General features: G+C 37.1%; 1 protein-coding gene across 2 annotated transcripts in view; it reads left to right on the top strand.

The window, feature by feature from the left end:
* The window catches only part of LOC126281426 (sphingomyelin phosphodiesterase 3-like), a 51,018-nt gene that overhangs the window by 23,005 nt on the left and 14,559 nt on the right, over positions 1-13,454 (top strand). For both annotated transcript variants that reach the window (XM_049980374.1, XM_049980375.1), the window contains one exon: positions 9,939-10,152. In XM_049980374.1, coding sequence (XP_049836331.1) covers positions 9,939-10,152 — 214 coding nt within the window. The remainder of the gene's footprint in view (positions 1-9,938; positions 10,153-13,454) is intronic.

The raw sequence follows: 13,454 nt of genomic DNA, 5'->3' as shown, positions 1-13,454 counted from the left end.
ATGACTGTGCTGAGGGAATTAAAAAGAATGAGGCACAGCGATCAAGGAGTTCTCATAAGCCACACTTCTCTGTAGTCAATGATACACAGTGCTTTGAGGTGATTTAAAGATTGATGCCCCCAGCAGATGACTGGGAATAACTGGTTTGGAGTGCTATATCCTTTGGCAATTTGCTGAAATGGTTGGGGTTAGGCAAATACCTATAGAATGTTACTTGCTGTCGTGTGTATCTGTGTATCTACAAGAGTGAAGTACGGAGGAGGATATGTGTAATTGTATGGGGCTGTTTTTGATAGTTGGGATGCGCCTCTTTATTGCACTTAAGAAAACATTAAATGAGGAAGGATATGAACACATTTTACAGCATTGTGTATTGTGCACAGTAGCTGATTGATTTGGAGATGATGATTATTTGTATTAGCATGACAGTGCACCCTGTGATAAATCAGCATCGCGAGACAGTTGTTTACGGGAATTAACATTCCAGAAATTGATTGGCTTGCCGAGCGTCCCAACCTGAACCAAATGGAACATCTTTGGAACAAGTTACAATCTTGAATTTGCTCCAGATCCCAGTGTCCGGATCACAACCTCTTCTGGTTTCTGTTTGTGAAGAAGAATGAGCTGCCATTCCTCCACAGACATTCAGGCACTTTCATTGGAAATGTTTCCAGCAGAGTTGAAGCTGTCATAAAGGTGAAGGGTGGACTCACCTCATATTAATATATGCTAAGAAGTGTCTTGATACTGTTGATCACATAGTGTTTTTTTTAAATCAAGTAATTTGGTTGTAAACCAAAAATATTACAATATGACACCTTCTGTGTAGCACACTCGGTGGCAAGAAAAAGGCAATGTTTTAGAATATTAATATTTTGTAAGGGATATAAGTCAAGCCCAGGTATGAATGATCTTACAGATGCATATATCTTATAGTGTAGTTGGCAAGAAAAGTTCCCTGACAGCAGGCAGTGCTTTTGACAGCTTTCAGCTGTGAAGTGTAAACAATTGCAGATGAAAATAGTAGTCACCTTGAGTCCAGTGACAACATTGAGGTGAGGTGTTGCTATGAAGACACATACAAAATCGTGTTTCACGATGAATTGAGGTAGATGTGGGCAGCAACTGTGCCAAGCTAATTGCAACTGTTAGGAATCTACTTTTGCAGTTGTACACAAAATGTAATGCTATTTTGTACCCATAAAGTAATCCGTTATTCTAGATGATGATATATGTCACTTTTAAGTTCCCAACATTATAGTAATTCTACAAATATCAAGAACCAAGTTATTCAGAACTTCACTGTAACACTGAATGTATCTTGTTTGAACGGAGTATAATCAGTGCAACTTGCTCATTTTTTGTCGTGGATCCCTTGTTTTTCTCTCCCACTGTTATGGCCATTGTATCATGAACAGTGTGGAAAATGTACATTCCACATGTCACTCACTGGTCTGTATTCCTTTGCCAGATAGGGATCTCCCAAAATGCTGTTCTTAATCTGAATACTCAGTATAGGTGTGGGACATTAAACTCACAATTTGCTGTGTTCATTCCTTAGTCAACAAGATATGTCCACTTAGAGAATCATCTGTTGCATTCATCAGATGAGCTGAACAGGTGGTGTGTATCTCTGTAGAGCACACAGTGTTGTGCCACAATAAGAGGAGAGTGACCAGCACCATGATAGTTCAGGAATGGACCATCTGTGCAGAACATCACATTCTAGTGGAGAAATACCATCTGTTTTGCAAATGAAAGAGCGAGTGATGTCTAGAGTCCTCCTGTTGTTGATAAGGGAATTTTCCATTGTGGCTGGTCCATCAATTTATTGTTATTGAATGGCTGGCTGCTTTTATCCTGTGCACTGCTTATAGAATTTTCTGCAGCCTATTTTCATTCATTTTAAAAAGCATTTTACAGCATGACAATTTTAGATTGGATATCGCTTCCTCAGAAGTCATTCCAGTACAGTGTGAGAGTTTTTAAGTTGTCTTGGTTGCTGTTTGGTTGTATTGTTCCTATATTTAAAAATTAATAATAGTTTTAGTCTTTTTTCCCTGGTAGCTATAAGTACTTTCTGAAGGAGGGTAAGTCGTTTATAATTTTGTTGTCTTTCCCTGTTGTCTTTGATGCTGATGTGCCACTTTTATTCACGAGTAATTATTCTCTCTTGCAATGTACATTGTGTAATGTTAAACAGTTATTATTGATATTTGTTTAGGAAATGTTATTTGACACTTAAGTTTATTTGATTCATTTCTTGATAATTCAAACTCTTTGACTCATTTCTTGATTTTTCTGTGAAGATTTTCTTCCTTTTTAATTATGAACTACTTCATGTAATTTTCTTTTATTTGTGCAGCACAGTTTCTGCTACTAATTAGATTAGTTGAAAGTAAGGTGCACTTTACTTATTTTGGAAGTTCTACATTTTTTGAGAATTAACTTTTCTACTGTGGGCAGATTATTTGAGTAGTGATTATATGGAAATGTTAAAACTGTTTGCCAGACTGGACTTAAAACCTAGTTCATTGCTACTCACTAGCAGTACACTTACAGTTTCATTGTGTGTTAGTCATCAATTTATTTGTTTTTGCATTTTGTTACCACTTTTACAGAGTTGTAGTAGCTGCAATAATATTATGTGAAATACATTTACCTCCAGTGCATAAAATACTGGTCCAGGTGACATCCTTACAAAAGTGATTATACCATCAAGTTTTTGAAGTAAGCCACTTTCATTTTGTAAATGAAAGAATTTGTTTGTTGAATGTCAAAAATAAGAGGAGAAAATAACATATCTTTATAAAAATTAAACTAAACTCCATCCGAACAGGCCTTGGAAGGTCAACAGTACTGACCAACTGTGGGTGTTTACAGTAACAAAAAATAAGTTTCAAACTGAAGGAAACTTCCTAGAAAAGAAACATTATATTCGCCTCCTGCCTCTCCCCATCTTTCTCTTCTTGCAGGTATTAGAATTTTTTGTATGTTGTAAAAAATACCCATGGAAGTTCAAAAGTGACCAATATGAATGCTGTTTAGTACACACCACTTGTGTACTGTTGCTGGCACACTAACACATACTGCATTGGGGAATGTATGATTTTGAGAAGTTGTGCTATGAAAGTCGACTAAAAGTGTCATAAAATAGTGAGTTAACCAAGCAAGACTAAGGACCTATGGTAACAATGGAAGTGAATATGGAGTGATGAAGCATTGAAACCACAGATAAAAAGAGCATTACTAAAGCAAAAATCATATAATGTGGTAGATTATATGTTGTCTGAGTAAGTAATTGATGCATAGCAACTAATAAAAAATATAAATATATATCATATCTGTGTGTACGCGTGTGTGTGTTTCATGAGACAAAGATACAGGTTTCAATATGACAATCTTTTTTTTTACACATTTATCCATATGTCAATTACTAGAAATGTCAATATCAAACTGTCACTACTTTGTTTCATCTTCTTTTTTTATAATTTTTTTTTCTTTACCTGAAGGTAGAGCTCATTAAAAATATTGCTTATGCATGCTGCAGTTTGTTTTTTCTTTACGTGATTGGTATTCTTACTTACTTTTAAGTGTTCAGTAGTGGATAAACGTGTGGAGAAGAGGAGGCATTATTGTATGAAACTCAGTTCCTGAGTATGCCACCATAGTTCCTTGAAGAGAAGTTGGAATAGAGGATGTCATAGTAGTAGAGGCACAACATGAAACAAATATTTATTGACATGTAAAACAACTATTTCTATGAAGTTTGATGTATCCAGTGCATGAAAACAGTCAGTTGTGCTGTAATACACTTGGACTGGTGAGTGCCTGCCACCACCATTGAACAGAAACTGATTGACTGACCACAGAGCTTGTCAAACCATTAGGGGTCTTCATATTGAAAAATATCAGTTTGGATCCATGTTACTTACAGAGATTTCCACTCATCTTCCCACTATAATCTGACACAAGTGGCTCTGCACTCATAGCAGTCATTTTTTAAATTATGATTGTTGGGTGCCAAACTGCCGAAAGGAAATGATTTATACATTTTGGAACAAATTACTTGGTTTCGGAAAACATTACATGAAGGAAATGTGCCCCTAGGGGATCACTTACATTAAAAAGTGCGTTATTAATTTTTATTTGCAATGAAACAACAAAATTAAACAGTATATCTTGAAGTGTGTGGGTGGAAGATAAGTAATATGCTAATAATTTCATGTGGCTCCCTGGGGTAAAAGCAGTGGTTTTGTGCAAACAGATAACTCTGAGTCCACCAAAACATGGTTGTCCCTGGGACTGAAGCCATAAAGATGTAAACCGATCAGCATCTCAATTGGTGCTTGTCTATTTAACATGGTCATGACAGGCAGCGAATGATAATCAGCATGCGAAGATACATGTGGACATCTTGGGCTTCGGTAAAACGGTGATGACTGATATCAGATAGATAACAGTCCACCATCTGAAACATCTGATTTTGTCTGTTTTTTGTGCGGTTGGTCTGAAATAATGTGTTGTTCCGCCGAAAGTGGAGGCTGTTGTTGACTGTTGAGACTTATTAATTCCTCTCATTTTGTTGGCTGTTCTCTCGTGTCCCTACAGTATGTGTTAGATATCACATGTGTATCTGTTTTAAGAAAAAAGGCTGTTTTGTATCTTCGTGTATAGACAACATGGACTGTATCCAGCAGAACACCACCGAAAGGGTACAATGTACTTGGCTATCCAGTCTACAAAATGAAAATTGTTCTTGTAGTGTCGCATGTATTGTTAACTGTCTAGTTGACAGAGGTCGTGTAGGCTTAGCGAAAGATTTGCCTGCTGACGTCATTGGTCCCAAAGAGTCTACACAAATACCATTCAGTTCAAGAAAAAATTCTAGAGTTTCTGCAAATAATCATGATCAAAAAGTTGGCTAGTGTGTGGCAGCCAATGTGCATTATGATGTGAGCTCCAATCACATTTCAGTTATTCAGAATTTAGCCAGTGTTCAACACAAAGCTGGAACAATGGTAAAAACACAGTCATTACCAACTGGGAAAGTTACAACTTTCTGGTAGGAGACACAAGGAGGAAATTTTACAGTTGTGGACAAAAAGAGAAGTGGAGTTGGATTTTGAGCATTTTACCTACATTATCCATCCCTGCTCATCTTTTGAATCAAGCTTTAGGCTTGCCACTGAACATGATGTTAGAAACTTGCCCCCATAACACGTGGAATCCCATTGCCACCATTTTCAGAACGTGTAGGCTGTGGTACAACATCGTCAAGACCCTGATGACCACCATCTGCCTGCAGAAACTAGAGGATGAGTTTAAACGACGACTACAGGAGTACAGAAGTGCTGAGATCTGATAAAACAGATGCTACCCAATGACTGATTGGACAGATTAGCAGGCAGCAAAAAGCACTCATCAGAGAGAACAAGCCTTTTCATGGTGAAGGTGGTCTTGGGTGTGAGGAACAAGAAAAGGTGGAAGTAATGGCTGAAGAGCTAAGGGTCACGGTTCTGAAGGAAGGAGGGAACGAAGGAAGGAAGGAAGGAAGGGAGGGAGGAGAAGGATTAGGTTTAACATCCTGTCGGCATCGAAGTCATTAGAGATGGAGCACAAGCTCAGATCGTGTCAAGAATGGGGAAGGATGTTGGCCATGTCCTTGTGAAGGAACCATCCCGACATTTGCCTGGAGTGATTTGGGGAAATCACAAAAACCTAAGTCTGTGTGGCTGGGTTGGAGTTTGAACAGTTGTCCTCCCAAATGAAAGTCCAGTGTCATAATTCTAAAGTCACATCATTGGTGACAGTGAGTGTTACTGGCAGGAAATGACAGCATTGGATGAGTGACTCAGATACGGAAAAACAAGGCCAACAACAGGGTTTAGGTTTGTTAACAAGCCTACAGTCTTGAATCCTAATAATGTGTCAAGGTAATCACAAATTCCCTGACCCTGACTGATTTGTACATCTGTCCTTAAACTCTTCCCTCCAGCCACCATAACCTCTCTTGTGAAGCATTTGCAGTTTTTGGCTGAAACTGTCCTACTTCTCTTCAGCATGGAAAACAGTGCAAGTTATGATCCTTCCTAAATTTAACAAAAACTTACTACTCTTTGAATACTACTATCCTATTTAAGAGATCTCAACAAACTCCTTGAGTGAATAGTTCTTACATGTCCCCAGCACCCTTCCTGCCCTCTGAAAATAACATGGGGGGGGATTCTGATGTATGAGTACTTTGGTTTCTACATCGAGCATTCCAAACTCCAGCTATCACTGTGATGGGTTGATCATGTCCATAATGTCAGGGTGAAGGGAGAAGACAGGATCAGTATTTCTAATATTGATAAATTTTTTGACTACATCTCTCTGATGGCCTCATCTACTTGGATGTCCTGAGCACATAATCTGGATTGATTCCACCCTTACAAAGCAGCAGTTCTTTGTAAGTATTGGTTCCATCCAATTGAGGTTGGACTGCCACAAGTTATTGGGTTAGGCTGTAAACAGTACTCTGTTTACATGAATGGCATACCTAAACAGATTGACAGTGATATTGCACTTTATGCAACTGATACTGTTGTCTGTAAGAGCTGTTGCAGTCTCTTCATCGCTTGATAATTACAGCAGTGCTTGGACAAAATTAACCAGTGGTGCAGTATTCAGAAAATTAACCTATATGTTTCATGAACACGTACAGACTCCCTAACTCTCATTGGTGCCAGGAATTTGTCTTGCTGTCATTAGGTGACATAATTTGGCCTTGGAATAGATGGTCGTCTTACTTTGAGCAATAACATAATTAATCATAATTATGTAGAATGAGTAATTTTACATTCATGTTGCTCATTCATATGTAAATAGGGCTACATCTAAGTTTTCAATGGTGTTTGTCTTAATACTATTGTGAGTCAGTAGTTGCTACCCATCACCTATTGAACATTACAAAAATAGAAATTCTTCTACAGAATATTAGGAGTTGTCAAGGAGAAACTTTTGCAGTTGGTTTTCAGATTTAACTTTGCTCTCTTTCTTTTTTTTTTAAATCATTAGCTTAATTATTAAAAATTTTGCTGGCAGCATTGTGCACTCCTTTTTGTGCTAAATACAACACTAATGTGTAGTAATGAAAGTCGTTTTTTCCCTTGTGGAATTGTAGTTATGTACATTGTTCTTTCTGAACTGCAGTAGATCGTTTACAGCTAATTTTATGGAGAATAAATATATTCTGAGGCAAAATGCCTAATTACTTAAATAGATGTCTACTAGGTGATTGTAGGTGGGCACTATATATTATTCTTACAGGACATTTTTGAGCAATGAACACTTTCTTTCAAGGGGTGGCGGTACCCGAGATTAATATTCCATATGAGATTATTGAGTGAATTGCGGATTTGCGGAATTGCGGATTTGTGCCTCCTGAAGATTTGCAGTGATGTCAAAGTGCAAATTGAAATTAATGGAAAAAATAAATGCCTAATTCACATGAAACCCATTAAATCTAACCATTTAAAGGAAAAATAACTCAGCTACCATACACAAAGTTTTTCAAAAGAAGGGTTTATCATAACTTGGAAGTTCACTTTTGATACATGCTCCCGATTCACCAACATTTCCTGTAGTATGAAAACAGCTCCTGTTTTGTACATTTGCCTTCAGCATAACATTTCATAGCTTCTACATTTCATGATGTGAAAAGTTGTTTTCCCACTAAATTATGAAGGAAATTGTATCTCTTCAGAATATCTACACAGCTGGCACCTGTCATTCTACAGGTCATTATTACAATCCTATGCTTGAAACAGGAACCTAGGGCTGTTAACACAGTTTTGAATGGATCTGTCCATAAGAATTGTTAGCTTACTTTAAATGTACAGTCCAGGGTGTTTGTTTTTTCCTTCACCCCTGTCTGAAGTATTCGTCTCACCGTGTTTTCCGGCAGTTTACTAGTTTCACCACAGATAATTTGTTTTCTGCATTCTTTTAATCTGTAACCAGAGGTAATAGTTTATTTGGTGACAGCACATATCCAGATATTTTTATTAAAAAAATCATAGAAAAAATATGATGTGGTTTGAGAGATCATTAATGTTAAGCATAATTTAAGCTGCGTATTTTCATAGTATGTGAGTGTAAATACAAAAACTACCAAATGTGCCACTTCAGTATCACAACCATGCAAATCAGCTTGGTGTGCCTGCTTGGTTTGCTCCTATCAGTGAATCACAGCAGAGAGCACTTGACATTGTGCAAATGAGTTCGGTTTGCTCCTGTTAGTGAATCACAGCAGAGAGAACATGACATCATGCAGATGAGTTTCTGGTGGTAAAAAGAGATCACTGAAAGTGTTTATTTTTATATAAAGATTCCAAGACTTACCAAGCGGGAAAGCGCTGGTAGATAGGCACAATAAATAAAACACACAAACACACACACAGAATTTCTAGCTTTCGCAACCGACGGTTGCTTCTTCAGGAAAGAGGGAAGGAGAGGGAAAGATGAAAGGATGTGGGTTTTAAGGGAGAGGGAAAGGAGTCATTCCAATCCTGGGAGCGGAAAGACTTCCCTTAGGGGGAAAAAAGGACAGGTGTACACTCGCGCGCACACACACACACATCCATCCGCACATACGCAGACACAAGCAGGCTGTTGCCAGCTTTTAACTGTGAGACACTAATGGCTGTTAGTCATACATAGAGCTGTGACAACACTGAGGTGTTACCATAGAAACCTTTACAAAATCACTTTCCTAATGTCTTCTGTCCTTGAAATGTCCTTAATATAGTACTTGGTGCAAAGAAAACCATTTGGACAAGTATTCATAGTGTAATTTTCCTTCAAGCACTTCATTTTTTCCTTTGTTTTGCTACACATGTTGTATTTGATACCCCATTTGTCCATTTCTCGCTATTCATTTGGCTATGAAAATTTGAACAAAAACTCATTGCGCAATTTAGAGGGAGTTTGGTTTTTGTTACTCTCAACCAGTAATAACTGTTGTTGCCGTATAACCATCACTTTCAATATAATGACACATTCCATTGATGATGTCAGTGAACCACACTTAAATTGAAATTGGTCAGTGGACGAACAGCCATTCCAGGAATGATATTTGACCATGAGAGTAGGAAATATGTAATTTATAATTAACACATTGTTATGTAGTTGATCAAATCCTTAATTTTATAACACAGTCTTACATGTAAGTGCATAATATACTGCTTTTCAACATAAATGCACTGATTGATAGCAGTCAGTTTTGCTGGTCTCTGTTATTCATTTGTGTTCTCCTCTTGAAGAACACGGAGAAAATATTATATGGACTTCTCATAAATCACCTGCACTGTCATATAAGTAACTATAGATAACTCTAAAAGTTTTGAAGCTGGATTGTTATTAGGTGTGCTAGTTTTAGATGCTTCATGCTGAAGGAATGGTTGAATGAATAAGTAAATGATTGCATTATACTAACCAGAATACTAAGAAAATTACTGGAAATCATTGAAAACTTAATTGATAATCCAAATTTAAAACAGGAGAAAACCAGGTGCTGTTTTGTCACATTCTTTCATTTCCAAGGTTCAAACATAATGTCCCCATTAACAGGCAAATGATCAGCACTATATTGTGAACTTAGTAAATCTGTCCTGACAAATTCATAACTACTTTAGAGAAAGTATCAACAGATTTCAATTATTTCATGCAGTTTGTTAATGAAATGCAATAAAACTTAGGAATCTGTTTTGGTGTGCTGTCATCCCAGGTAGGATAATAACTACCATTAGAGAGACCTACTTCCAGCCAGTTTTTTAAATTTAACGTGGAGCAAAGAAGATGGAGAAAAAAGAAAGAAGGAACTTAACGTCATCTTAGAAAAGTTGATCTTGTATAATAGTTCAGAGTAATTATTTCTTATTTCATTTCAATTACAGGTCTTGCTGAGTGACTCGGGCTTATATCGCCATGTTGGTTTCATCAGCAACATGCATACACAAGCATTTCAGGGTGATGAACCTGTCATTCCAAGGCAGGTGACAGATGCATATGTATTTATTCATATGTTCAAGTATAAATTTACGGAAAAAACAGATGTTGTTGATTTTGATGTTATATGTGGAGATTTCAATGCTGATAACATGTCTCCAGGTAAAAGTTTACTGCACACTATTAGACATTTCTTAGTCAGATTTATGTACTGCTCTATTTTTTGGTTTCGTTTTGAAATTATCATCAGATTATAATAGTACCAGGAACAGACATTTGATTTTGATGTTTTTATGGTTGTAGAAATGTTCTTGTAGACCGTACATACTTTAGGATTAAAGGAGACCACTCAGCAAAAACAGAAGCATTGAATTGTTGGTAAACACACACAAAAAAGGAAAAGTTGCTAGCTGTCGGAGAGCTAGAGTGCAAACACACACACACACACACACACACACACACACACACACACACACACACACACACACAATGCACATGTGAGCGTGTGCGTGTATATTCATGTACTCTAGCTCGTCAAAGGATATCTCTGAAAGCTAGCAAGTTTTCCATTCTCCATCGTTTTTGTGTAGCTATTGAGGATTGTATGCTTCTGCTGTTTGATGGTAGTTTAATAGTATATACAATAACAGGAAGATTTGCTAAAAGATGATGATAATGTATGCAGAGGACTTCTTTTGGATAGTAGAGTACCAGATTTGGAAGAAAATGAAGCAATTAAAATGAGAAATTTTTGGTTTGCTTGTGTAGTTGTGAAAAGATGTTGATGGAATTGCCAAACAGAAGCACATACAGAAATTTTATAAGTAACATAATTACAATATACCACATATTGTTCAAAATATACACAAGTTTTATTTATTAATCAGTGTGTGTTTATACTTATGTTAAATCCATTCTTATTTTGCTATAAAAATGATCAGCTTTTGGAAAACCAGTTGACAAAAAAAGAAAAGGATTAAAAAACCATAATGACTAGTCCTCATTTATTTAGTAAAATCTGCTGACAGTATTAAAATATCAACTTCCTTGGTAAAACTCAGACAATGGAAACTGCAGGTAGGAGTATCAATAATGTAGCAAAAGACAGATTGCTACTTACCATACAGAAGACACATCAAATTGCAGACAGGCACAACTAAAAGACACTTACATAAAGCTTTTGGCCACAGCCTTCATCAGCAAAACACACACACGCACACACACACACACACACACACACACACACACACACACACACACACGCCCTCCAGCATCTTGGGCTGGAAGTTCTTTGGTAGTCAGTTTCGATATGAAAGATAGTGCCATTGGATCAGGCCACACCAACTCAGGTGCTTCATGAACACCAGCCAGCACTGGCAAAAGCACCAGTGCTCTACTGTACTGCCAGTGGGGTGAGGGAGGCACACACACCACTGTTGTGGCAGTGGCAGGAGAGAAACATGTTGTTGAATAGGGCTGGGCAAATCAGCACTTGCCAGGCGGCATGCCAGTATTAAAATAAATAATAATAATAATAATAACAGTTTTGTGTACAGACACGATGAATAGTTCATTGCTCTTCTTATTTTGAACTAATTTACAACATTCTTTGTTTATTTTTAGCATGACTTTGAAGCCCGTAATTTTCCAATATTTGTAATAATTGTTATTGCAATTGCAATTCGAAGTATAGTTTCCAATGAAACATCGGACAAACTTGCCCATGTTTTTGTTTTGTTAATCTTCATAATTGAAAACATTTGTTCACAAACAAACATTGTTCTGAACATAGCAACACATTTAAGGTCAGGGGCATGAAACCTCAGGAATTCTTGTTGATCAATGCCTTTATGAAATGAAATCAAATCACCTTTGTAATGGTTCAGATCTGCCAACATTGAATAGCACTGTAGTTTTTTCAGCTCAACATGGAGACTTGGGGGGCACCCTCTGGATGCACCAAAAAAGGTGTCATAAAAACTTTGAGTACAGGTTTTACTAGTTTTATTTCTTCCAACCTATCTTCAAATTCTTTATGCAATGACTGTACCGCTTTTGTGTGATCATTGATGTGTTCATAAGTACCTAAATTCAAGGATATTAGAGAGGGAAAATTGTCCAAATTTCCTCTTTGAAGCTGACTTTTAAAATGCAAAAGATGCAATTTGAAACTTTCAATACAGTCACACATAGTGCCAATTAATTTATTTTTCCCTTGTTTGATATTTAAATCATGTAAATACCCCATGATGTCTTTCATGAAAGTGAGGTCAGTGATCCATTGCTCATCATCAAGGCTGACTGTGGACAGACTTTCATATCAGTGAACACAGCTATTTCTTGTCTCAAATCAAAAAAGACTGAGAGTAGAGCAGCTTAATCATTGTGTGATACAGTAAAAAGGAACGTCTTTGTGAATTGATTCAAGATCCTTCAAAAATCCTTTAAATTCCTGCTTTGCTTTCTACTCTAAAAGGCAGTGTATTGTCAAAATTGGGGGAAGCCTAGGTAGTGCACTTTTTTTTCATACACTCTACAAAACTTACCCCTTCAAACAACATTTCAGGGGCCCCATCAATCGCAGTTCTGTAAAGGCACTCGAGTAACAACTGCATATCGTTCAGAACCACCTCTATAGCCAGGGAAATATCTTCCCTGGTTGTAACACTTTTCTAAGAAATAACATCCAACAGTTCGCTGGCAACAGTGAAACCCTTTTCGACATATCTTACTGTGAAAATTGCAAGGTGAGCTATGCTGTGATTGTTAGTACTCTCATCGAGGGCAATTAAGTACTCTAAGAAGTTACAACATTTATTGGGCAAGTGCTCCTTTAATTCCACAGCAATTTCATGCACTATTTTGAGAAATTGTATATTCAGACAAGTGTAGCATCTCAAATAGGGCCACTGCAGATGGACATATTACTTCTGATCACTCTTTTTACAAATTAGCCATTCGTAAAAGGTCTTCCACTTTATGCAATTTTCAGTGCAACAGACATAGCTTGCTTGAACTGTGCTTTCCGATGTGCAGTTCAATTCAGAAGCCTGTGGGACAACAGCAATAATTAACTTTAAAATCTTACCATACAAAACAGTCTCATAATTTAGTTTAACAAAACTATCTACAGAGAAGTAGCGCAAGTTTCTATAAGTACAATTGCAAAAAGGTATATTTTTGTTTTTCTTTTAGAATGCACAATATAAACAAGGTTTACCTCTTCAGATCATGGCAGTTCTGATTTTAATTTAATAATCAGTTCACTTCTGTCCAACAATCCCCTCGTGTGTTTTGGAATGTATATTTTTGTAGTGACAGCACACTGTTGATGCTTTGATATTTACTGTAGCGATATGCTCAGAGGACTGCACGAGGGCGAGCATTTTCTCCGTCATGCACAGGCTGCTACAGCCTCTATATGGGAGGAAAGAGGGGAGGGAATGGCAAAGCACTGGTGCTGC

The sequence above is a fragment of the Schistocerca gregaria genome, chromosome 7 (assembly GCF_023897955.1).
Source record: "Schistocerca gregaria isolate iqSchGreg1 chromosome 7, iqSchGreg1.2, whole genome shotgun sequence".
NCBI classification, from domain to species: domain Eukaryota; kingdom Metazoa; phylum Arthropoda; class Insecta; order Orthoptera; family Acrididae; genus Schistocerca; species Schistocerca gregaria.
Note: the sequence above shows the minus strand (reverse complement) of the source record. Positions and strands in the feature narration are given on the sequence as shown.